Here is an 11,029-nt window from a genome sequence, read left to right as displayed (position 1 = left end):
CACCCACAGAGCCGTAGTAGTTCTTCGACAACGTCAGCGGTGAACCACCGGCCACGATCACTTATTACCACACGGGGAGCTCCGTGACGGAGGATAATCGAATGCAGTAGGAACCAGGACACATCAGATGAGGTGGCTGAAGCAATTGCCATCGTGTCAGCGTAACGTGTTAGATAATCCACGCAGACGATAATCCAGCGGCGTCCGGTGGAAGACTTCGGGAAAGGGCCGAGCAAATCTATGCCGACTTTTTCGAAAGGCGAAGTCGGTGGCGTAACTTGTTGCAGTGTACCTGCAGGAAGAGCAGTCGGTTGCTTGTGGCGTTGGCATACATCACAACTGGCGACGTAGTGCTTCGTCGTCTTCCACAGTCGAGGCCAGTAGAACCGCTGTCGGATGCGATGAAGCGTCCGAGCAAATTCAAGGTGCCCAGACGTAATGTCGTCGTGCATTGCTCGGAACACCGCAAGGCGCAAGCGTCCTGGGACGACTAGAAGCAGTGGGGCACCATTGCTTGAGTAATTCTTGCGGTACAAAACACCGTCACGAATCACAAATTTCGTTGAGTGTCGAGATCTGTTGGTGGCATCAATAATTGGTCTAAATGATGGGTCGCGCAGCTGCTCCTGACTGAAGATGTCCATACTCGGAAAGTCCAAGGAGACCGTCGCAAGGTAATTGTCGAAATCGTCGTCATCGGTGCTTGTAGTTGGAGACGGTAGACGAGATAAGCAATCGGCGTCGGCGTGGCATCGCCCACTCTTGTAGGCAACAGAAAAGTTATATTCCTGAAGCCGCAAAGACCAACGAGCCAACCGGACCGCTGGGTCACGTAATCCGAAAAGCCAACATAGGGAATGATGGTCGGTTACGATCTTGAAATGTCGGCCGTACAAATAAGGTCTGAACTTGTGTATGGCGAAAACAGCTGCGAGGCACTCCAGTTCTGTTACAGTATAATTGCTTTCAGCCTTTGTCAGAGCACGACTTGCATACGCAACGACGTGTTGGCGTCCGTCATGAAACTGGACGAGGACGGCACCAACGCCCACGCCACTTGCATCGGTATGCAGTTCTGTGAGTGCCTCCGGGTCGAAATGATGCAGAAGGGGCCCAGAAGTGAGCAAAAACTTCAACTGTTCGAAAGCAGCCTCATGCTCAGCGGTCCACCGGTAGGGGGTGTCCTTTCGAAGCAAGTCTGTCAGTGGATGAGCTAGCTGGGCGAAGTTTTTAATAAACCGGCGAAAATAAGAACAAAGGCCCAGGAAGCTACGAAGGTCCTTCACCGTCTTTGGTGGCTTGAAGTTGCGGACTGCAGTGATCTTGTTGGGATCTGGTCGTATGCCGTCCTGGTCGACTAGATATCCAAGAACAACGGCTTGGCGCTCACCGAAGTGGCACTTCTTGGAGTTTAAAATAAGACCAGCTTGTTTGATACAACTGAGAACAACGCTGAGCCGCTGGTTATGCTCGTGGAAAGTCCTGCCGAAAATAATTACGTCATCGAGATAACACATACAAATCTCCCATTTGAGACCGCGAAGTATGGAGTCCATGAATCGCTCGAAGGTTGCCGGAGCGTTAGATAAGCCAAACGGCATAACGTTAAACTCAAATAAGCAGTCGGGCGTAACGAAAGCAGTCTTTTCTCTGTCAGACGGATGCATTGGTATCTGCCAGTACCCAGACCTGAGGTCGACGGATAAAAGTACGAGGCGGAGTGCAGGCAATCAACAGCATCGTCGATGCGTGGTAAAGGATACACGTCTTTCTTCGTGACGGCGTTAAGGCGGCGGTAGTCGACACAAAATCTCCATGAGTCGTCTTTCTTTTTGACGAGTATAACAGGAGCTGCCCAGGGGCTGCATGACTCCTGAATAACGCCCTTCTGCAGCATGTCGTTGACCTGTTCGGCGATCACTTTCCTTTCCGAAGGGGATACGCGGTAAGGCTTCTGGCGTATCGGTGTAGCATCTCCCGTGTTGATACAGTGGTGCATACGGGAGTTTGGCAGCGTAAAACAATGATCACTTTGCGCAAAATCTAAGACTGGCGCGTACCTGGCGAGTACCTCTTGAAGAACATCCAGCTCAGTAGAAGACAGCGACTTGTTTATCATGCGCCGCAAGTCGGCTGAGTACTCAGGAGTGGGTGGACGGATGTCTCGGGACCCTTCAACCGTCCGGACGTTAATTGTGGTCATCTCCTCAAACGTTCCCAATTTGAATCCGGCTGGCAGACAGACACTCTGCAGAAGCGTTGACTGTCCACAAGAGAGCACGTCCGTCGATAACTTGAATAAACGACCGAGGGACCAGCACATTCTTCTTAAGGGCGTTGGTATGATCTGGTTCCACTAGGCCGCTGCAGGATCCCAACAGGACACGAGAAGCGCACACGGGAATAGACATGGCTGAATGACCAGGGATCAACGCATCTTCTGACAACGAAAGAACGTCGGCGGGTTTAGCCCGAAAATCGTCAATTACGGCAGTTGGCAACGTGCTTTGGAGAATAATTTCCCCAGTCCCACAGTCAAGTGTAGCGCCACATTCTCGCAGGAGGTCTATCCCTAAGATAACACTATGAGTTGCTTGCGCCAATACAATGAATTCTGCTCTAAAACTTTGTCCTCCAATCGTTACTAAAGCCGAACAAACACCAACGGGGCGCAACATTTCTCCTCCAACTCCACGAAAAGTTTCATTGCGATGCCACACAAACATAACCTTATGTCCTAAAAAGTGATTTTTAAAATGAAGGCTCATCACCAGTATCTACAAGAGCTACAGTGTTTACACCGTCTATACAGACACGCACTTTGTTCTTCAACATCACAGCAGAAGGAGGAATTGGCGAATCGGACCGTCCCGCGACCGCACCTCCCTCGGTCGCACCAGCTAGTTTCCCAGCTGGGGAGGAGAAGGCGACCGACGACGCGGGGACGGTGAACGGCGTGGTCGTCTCGAAGGCGGCGTAAAGGGCGAGACAGACGGTACGATTTTTCATGCGATTCGACGTTCGACACGGCGGAGGGGAAACCGGAATGGTGACCTTTCATAGCATCGTACAGCCACCATTCCCTCTCCCCCACCGCGGCGTCGGCCGTCGGATCGCATGGAAAATCGGACCCGTCTGTCCCCCGCTTAAGGCTTCGCTCGGATGCTGGGGACTCGTCATGCAATCTGTTAGGCCACTGCTGTCGTAGAGGGCTAACGATAGATGGAGATGTCGAGGTTTCGTGTACACGAGCCGGGTAAGCCGAGAAACGTGGCGCTCGCGGCTGGCGGCGACAGAAGCGCGATAAATGCCCTCGGAGGCCGCACGTGTAGCATATTGGCACGTCACGGTTCAAATTAGTGGTAGCAGAGGCTCGCGGAGTTGGGTGGTACTCCGCAGGCGCACGTCGTGACGTCTCGTAGTAGTCTGCAAGAGGACGTTGTGGTGTCGGGGGATATTCCGCAGCAGCACGACGGGGTGGTGACATCCGGCGGCGACCGTGACTTGTCGGGAGCGATGGGAAGCTCGTGCTGGAGTGCGCCTCTTCAGATTGTGGTCGATACTCGATGCGACGCTCTCGCTTCCGGAAGGATGGTGGTTCGGGAAACTCGTCGAATGCGCATTGATAGCCAGCGTCTGCTCCCTGAAGCCGTGCTAGCTCTTCTTGAACTACTCGACGCACGATCAGAGGGAGGTCTTCGCAGGCGGCGACGTCCATACTTGCAACCGTAGGGACGTTGTCCAAGCGCCCGAACTTCGGCAAAATTCGTCGGGTCTTCAGCGCCTCGAATGCCCGACATTGCTGCCTAAACTCGGAAGGTGTGTGCAGGTTTTCCCTTGTAATTAAAAAGCTATAAACATCTTCAGCGATGCCCTTTAACAGATGTCCGACCTTGTCTTCGTCGGACATGTTCGTGTTCACAATGCCACAAAGCTTCAGTACTTCCTCAATGTACGTCGTACACGTTTCGCCGGGCAGTTGTGCTCTACGTGCGAGTGTCTGTTCAGCCTTCTTTTTCTTGGAACTTGTGTCCCCAAAGCAGGCCTTCAGTTCCTCAACAAAGGTCGGCCAAGTGGTCAGCACGTGTTCATGGTCCTCAAACCAAAGCAGGGCGGTCCCGGCGAGAAAGAATGCAACGTTCACGAGCTTCGCCGACGTACTCCATTCGTGATAGCGGCTCACTCTTTCGTAGTGCTTTAACCAATCGTCCACGTCTTCATCGGTCCTACCTGAGAATATGCGTGGCTCAGGTGCCCAGTAGCTAGGTTGTCTCGGTCGGTGGCTGCCTTGCTCCGTGACACCGGTTGGTGCGTGGCCGTTGCCGGCCGACGTGCATTCGCGGGCGTCGGTCATGTCGGTGTGTTCCGGAGGTAGCTCAGCTAGGTGTCGGCTTCTTCGAAGGTTGTCTGCGACAGTGTTGTCCAGGGCGTCGGTTACCCCGCACCAGTCCACCAAAACTGTTACGGATGATATGGGTTTATTTACAATGAGGTCAATGAAGCGGCAGGCAAAAGACAAGGGACGATCCGATGATGCCGAGCACCAAATCCCTCGCGCCCGTTCTTCTTCTTCGTTCTTCTTTCGCGCTCTTCCAGCGCCGCGTTACAATATGTAGAGACGATAGGCAAGTCTGCAAGAAACCAGACACACAATACTGCCACGAGTCACGTTCCGTGATTATTGCACGGAAAGTCTGCGCTTGTTTGTCCTTTTCTGGCCCTTCGTGTTTCCGTCCGTTTTTTTGCGCAGTTACATTAAGTATGGATCATTACCAACTAGCCCAACTTACCACTCTTCTGAACTCCTTCGCTGCCCCCATCTCGCGCGCCTGTCGACCGCGTTCCCCGCTCGCCCTGTGAGAATTAACAGCCAGGCTAGAGAGAAGACAAGACGCGCGTAGCGTTCCTCTTCGCGTTCCACGACGCGAGGTTGGTATCCGCCTCGTGCATCGGTATGGTGGCGCCACCGCTCGGCTAAGGCGGTTGTACCCTCTCCCAACCCCAAATAGGATCCCATGCATTTCGAATGAAGTTTGCGATTTCGTTGCGCAAAAACAAACTAGCGCCATCTCTCGACAATACGCCACACCGACGACGCAACACTTCCTCTTGCTTCCACCGATACGCGATGCTCCTAGGTGACCCCTCTCTCCACTTTCTTTTATTTCTTTCGGTGGCCGTGATAGCGCGCGCTGTGCACTGTGCAGTTATTTTTCAGGGACTTTATGTGCAGTAGCGCACCCGACTAGACCGGCTGGGCTCGTCGCTTTCAGCGCGGCGTCCTTGAACGTTGCAACGTTAATATTGTGTTAAGGCGGTGGCCACACGTCGGACGATGAGCCCTGATTTCGTTCAGCTGCCATCTCATCAACGGCAATGTTTCAGACGCGTCAGTTGTGTACTTTTGGCCGTTGGTTGCGGGACAAGATGGCCTCCTGCAAGACCGCGTTTTTCCAAGTCAGCTGTGTGTGTAGTTCTCGGCGTCGTAGCAGTTTGATGACGCGAGGACGTCAACTGGTGCTACATCGTGGGAATCGCTGAAGTGACTGCAAGCTTGACGACATTGTTCCAGAATATTCTAGCGTACTGTACGCGCACGATTGTGCTACACTTAAAATACCGCGCTTCGCCTCGAGCGTCAACCTGGTACGCCTTTGTGCAACAAGTGTGTTGTTATCGTAGTTGCGTCGGTTAATATTGAATTGCAATTGGAATACCGCTCTTGCAAAGGTAAGTGAAGCTGTAAGTAGTTGTCCTGCTATATGCTCGCTACTCCACGAACATTACTTCTAGAATCGCATTTTATTTTGAGCTGCACGTACCAAAGGAGAATCTAGCATACGAGGTACATTGCACGCGTGCGCATTTCCTATATAAATCTGAGTAATGCCACGCGTGCGCATTTCCTATTTAAGTCTGAGTAATACCATGCTCAATTTAAAGCGCATGTGTTAGAGGATTGTGGCTTCAATGGTGAAAGTGATTAGATATTCCGAAATATGTGATTGCAATGCAATTAGAACTTTCTCATATGTTAACACGGTCTGTGAACAAAAAAAACGCTGTGTGAATGTTTGTTGGTCATTTGCTAAAGTACTTTCGCGCATTATTATGCAGCTGTGTGACGGCTGTTAAAACGTTCAGCAAGTTATATTTCGATTTTCTTGGCCTAGTTGAGTGCTACGAGTGTTGGGCGAAGATAAAATCGCGTGTCTTTTGTGCGTTTCTGAAGCAGGCATACAGCCGTAATAGTCATTGTTGTTGTACTGTTTGGGGTGTTCAATAAAACAAGAATGCTGTTTTGTACTGCAACAGTTTTTATTTCATCTGTGTTAACAGATCACGCAAACAACTTGGACACATGCACGTAAGAAACGTACGCAGTGCATCACGCGCACGCTTAAAAAAACGGGCCTGTCATTTTAAAACAAATAATATAGAACAATCGACGTAACAGACGGCATGGTTGTCTAGTGGAGCAGCGTCGGCAGTACAAATATCAAACCAGAATGAAACATGAATAGAAAAACGGAGAGTAACAGGCGCTTTGCCCACGGCTTCTATGAGCCGCGCGTATCCACCTTTCGCCACCGTTCGCCGTTGGTGGCGCCACCAGTACCACTGAAAGCAGCAGCGCACGAGGCGGATACGCGCGGACAACTTTTCTTGGCAATAGACAGATTTAGTTGGGCGTCCGCAGCAACGTACGGACGCAGCCTGCAAGCCATTTCCTATGGCAGGCTGCGTCCGTACGTCGTTACGGACGCTCAACTAAATCTGTCCAATGAAGGGAAAGCTACGGGGGCGAAGCGTCTGCACATGTACTGCTACGCGAAGTAGTCCGGTTTGGCGCGCGTCTCGTAACGCCGTGGAAAGTGATGGCTAGCGCTGCATTTCGACGCAAACGCTGCTTAGCGTCTGGAAACCTGAGTATGAGCATGAGTGGGTACTCACGAGTGTGAGTCGGTGTGCAGTATGGACTTGAGCGAGTATCAATGAGTGTGAGTCGGTGTGAGTGTGAACATGAGTGAGTACTCGTTAGTGCGAGCATGAGCCAGTGACGAGGGATGCGACATGTGTGTATGAACATGAGTGAATATCGGTGTGGGTAGGCATGAGTGTGAGTATGAGTGAGTGTTGATGGGTGGGAGTATACATGAGTATGAACATGAGTTAATATTCATCGGTAAGAGTAGGCATGAGTGAGTGTTGATGGGTGGGATTAGACGTGAGTATTTACGTGAGTGAATAGGCATCGGTGTGAGGAGGTGCGAGTAAGAGTCGTCGAGAGGTGTGAGCAGACACCACGTGAATACTCACTGGCGTGAGTAGCCGTGAGTCTGAGTATGGGTGAGGGGTGTGAGTAGACGTGAGTATGAACATCATACCGTACAGATGACTATGGACATGAGTGAATACTCACGATGAGTTATATTTTAGGGGCGAAGCTCCTGTTAGTCTAACCTTGTCCCGCGTCCGGCGTAACCGGCAGTACCTCCCGAACAGTGTAATAGATAGGAGGTTAATATGGCTCCAGCCAAGTTTAAGAGAGCCCGACGTTTCGGGACCGATTCCGCCCCTTCCTCAGGGGGTGACTGGTTTGGTCATGGAAGCGCAGAGCCCAGCGCATTGTCATACCATATGTGCCGGGCATCAGTGAAGAGCTTGCCAGGATTCTCAGAAAAGAGGGGGTCACGGTGATACACAAGCCAGCGTCGACGCTCACCCGCCTGCTACCGCGACCGAAGGATTGACCCCCGAGGGAACAAAACCAAGGCGTAGTGTACAAGGTGCCGTGTTCGCAATGCCCAGCTACTACATAGGCGAGAGCAAATGCTTCCCAGAAAGAATGCGCCAACATAAGAACGACGTCAGGAAGATGGAAATGCAACGCAGCGCTCTTGCAAAGCACTGTGAAAAGCAGGACCATAAGATCGACTTCGACGGCGCTTCTGTTCTGGAAAGAGAAAGGAATCTGGGAAGGAGGCTCTTGCTCGAGTCGTGGCACATTCAGAACACGCCGGCAAATGTGAACCGGTCCCTAGGAACAATGCCCTCGGTTTACGTTCACGGCCTCCGAAACGTGAGGGAAAGGGAAATCCGGAGCCGCGGTGGAACAAGTCGGGAAGAAGCTTCCATGACCAAACCAGTCCATGACCAAACCAGTTCCATGACCAGTTCCATGACCAAATCCCCTGAGGAAGGGGCCGAATCGGTCCCGAAACGTCGGGCTCTCTTAAACTTGGCTGGAGCCATATTAACCTCCTAAATATTCCACCCAGCCAGGCAGATTTCTCTCGGAATGTTTACATTTAAGTCATTACGCATTGACTTCGGTCAGGCAGCGGCACTCCTCGCAAAGCGGTACGTGAGCGTAGCAAGAGGCATCACGACCTACCCGACTCATCTCGACTTCACGAAGACCTGCCGGGAGATGAACGTAGTGCCACGAAGCCTTCAGCTTAAACGCTTGGTGCACACGGCGGAGGGTCACAAGATCATCGCAAAAGCCGAACAGCGCCTGCTAAACGCCCGAATCCATGAATGCTACAGCGTGATCAAGAAGAAGGAATTAGACCTGTTTTTCCTCCGACGGCAGCTTCAACATCGACTGCCCGACGTCTTCCCGTCTTTGGAGGAATTCGCTCGAAATGTGGCTGCAACAACAGCTCGGAAGCAGCAAGCGGCCCACAAAAGCAAGCTCACGACACTTCAAGGAGAAAAACCCCACCACGGACATGACAACGATAATTTCGTCGTCAACCTGTCCTCTAAACAACTCTCCCCTACCGAGCATAGCGTGCTGGCCAAGGGACACAACTTCAACGTGAACAAGGCGCATCCTTCACTACCAAGGATCATTGCGGCTACGGAGGAAGCCGCAAGACGACTCGACAACGGCATTCGAGAAAATTTCCGTCTCAAGGCCATCGGTGTACTATAAAAAAAATCACAGCATATCCACGGAGTGAATGATGATGAGTGGGCGAAGCTGCGGAGGTTCATCGGTAAACCATGATTCTTCCGTGAATTCTGCCCAGTACATCATCACCGTCGTGAGATCGGCGCGTTTATACTAAAGGTTCGATGAGTTATGACGACTTGCAGCTCACTTTAATTTTACATGTACGCTGTGAATTTTCATTGTTTAGAAAACCATTGCTTTAGAAAACATTTGGCGTCTTTCGTTAAGCAGCTGGCTTCTTTTCGTTTTGCTTTAGAAACATCTGGTGTTCTTTCGTTTTGCTTTTAGAAAACATCTGGCGTCTTTCGTTGGTTTATTTCATCAATCAACGGCGTTTTGAACAAAATTTTTATTGTTTAATCACGCACAGGAGAAATCTCACCAGGCACTACCTTGGAGGTAAACAATGGCTGCTAATGGGAATGAGATACAGAAGAAGTCGGCTTTTAGCTAACACTTACACTTCTACTAACGTTTCCTATTGGAACATGCCAATGGCTGCTAATGGGGAATGAGAGACAGAAGAATTCGGCTTTTAGTTAACGCGCACGCTGCGAATTTTTATTGTTCAACAACGCACACGAAAAATCTCCCACCGGCACCACCTTGGAGGTGAAGATCTGGTACTAGCGTTACGACTGGTTACGCACTACTACGATTACGAGGGACGAACGGGTGCCGCCTTAAGGAGCTTCGCCCCTAATATAGGAAAGCGCCGTGAGCACAACATGTCGAGGGAGGAGAATAATGCGATTCGTTCACTCCGGAATGATGAGAACATTGTCATCCTCCCAGCCGACAAGGGCAACGCAATGGTCGTGCTCGATAGGGAGGCGTACAGCGACAAAGTGCCTGATCTCCTTCACAGCCCGGCCTATGAAACGCTGTCGAAAGACCCCACACAAAGAGTCCAAAGGGAACTGAACAAGCTCCTGGCGGATATCTTTAGGAGGCACCCGGAGGCAAGAACCACCTACCTCCAGCTTATCTGCCGGAACGGCTCTGCACCAGGATTTTACGGGCTTCCCAAGATCCACAAGCCGACTGTCCCGCTCCGTCCTATCGAGGATTTTACATCTTCTCCACTCCGTGCGCGGTCTAAGTATCTCCACCGGACTCTGGCGCCGCTCGTGGGAAAAACACCAACCCACATACGCAACGCCAGCCACTTCGTGGAGCGCATGAAAGATGTGACAGTGAGCAGTGATGAGTGCATCGTTTCGTTCGACGTCGTGTCTCTGTTCACCAGTGTACCCATAGCGCTAGCAGTGTCCTGCGCACGAGCAGCTTTGAAGGAAGATAAACTCTTGAGCGAAAGAAGCTGCCTAAGCATCGACGAACTGTGTCGTCTACTGGAGTATTGCCTCAAGGGGACATACTTCAGCGTCGACGGGATCTTCTACAGACCAGCCAGCGGGACCACGATGGGGGCGGCGATCCCCGTTACAGCTGAGAACCTCACAATGGAGCGCATTGAAGAAACGGCACTAGACTCCTTTATTGACAAGCCGAAAGTGTTTGTGAGGTACGTGGATGACTCTGCGTCATAAAGAAGTCAGCCGTAGACAGCTTCCTCCAACATCTGAATTCCGTCGAACAGGCGATACAGTTCACGGTGGAGCGAGAGCGAGACGGGACGCTTCCGTTTCTCGATGTGGCAGTCGGGCGGCAGGGCGAGCGCATGACCTTCTCGGTGTACAGAAAGCCAACGCACACCGGCAGGTATTTGCATTTCACGTCCTGTCATCCGACAGCCCACAAAGCTTCGGTAGTTTCGGCGCTCCTTCCACGTGCAAGAACAATCTGCACGTCGGAGGGGGAGAGAAAGAGAGAAGAGGAGAGGGTCGTCGCCGAGCTGCTAAAGGGGTATTCAGACGGGGGAGGAATGCTCGGGGGAGACGAGGGGATTGCGTATCACGTGACCGCGACGTCACGGATTAGCGAGTGGGCGTGACACCGCGCGCCTCCTCGGAGGAGACGGGGACGTTTTCCCCGAAAGGACAAACGACCCCCCTGCGGTGGGGGATGTGGCGGAATTTCGGGCTCTTGTTTGGCCACATTGTT

The 11,029-nt window shown here is 51.8% G+C and overlaps 1 protein-coding gene across 1 annotated transcript; it reads left to right on the top strand.

Annotated features, from left to right (window-relative positions):
* Window positions 1-7,114: 7,114 nt before the first annotated feature.
* On the top strand, window positions 7,115-10,515 carry LOC119385292 (uncharacterized). Its single transcript, XM_037652764.1, has 4 exons — window positions 7,115-7,120; window positions 8,342-8,933; window positions 9,761-10,054; window positions 10,253-10,515. The coding sequence occupies exons 1-4, from the start codon at window positions 7,115-7,117 to the stop codon at window positions 10,513-10,515; spliced, it is 1,155 nt and encodes a 384-aa protein (XP_037508692.1).
* Window positions 10,516-11,029: the final 514 nt, after the last annotated feature.

The sequence above is a fragment of the Rhipicephalus sanguineus genome, chromosome 3 (assembly GCF_013339695.2).
Source record: "Rhipicephalus sanguineus isolate Rsan-2018 chromosome 3, BIME_Rsan_1.4, whole genome shotgun sequence".
Classification (NCBI taxonomy): Eukaryota; Metazoa; Arthropoda; class Arachnida; order Ixodida; family Ixodidae; genus Rhipicephalus; species Rhipicephalus sanguineus.
Note: the sequence above shows the minus strand (reverse complement) of the source record. Positions and strands in the feature narration are given on the sequence as shown.

Excerpts from the sequence above, each read along its gene's own strand:
- LOC119385292 (XM_037652764.1), top strand. Across the intron at positions 8,934-9,760 it reads TTTCCGTCTCAAGGCCATCG|CCGACAAGGGCAACGCAATG; the intron begins GTGTACTATAAA and ends TCATCCTCCCAG. Across the intron at positions 10,055-10,252 it reads TTTTACATCTTCTCCACTCC|CTTTGAAGGAAGATAAACTC; the intron begins GTGCGCGGTCTA and ends GCGCACGAGCAG.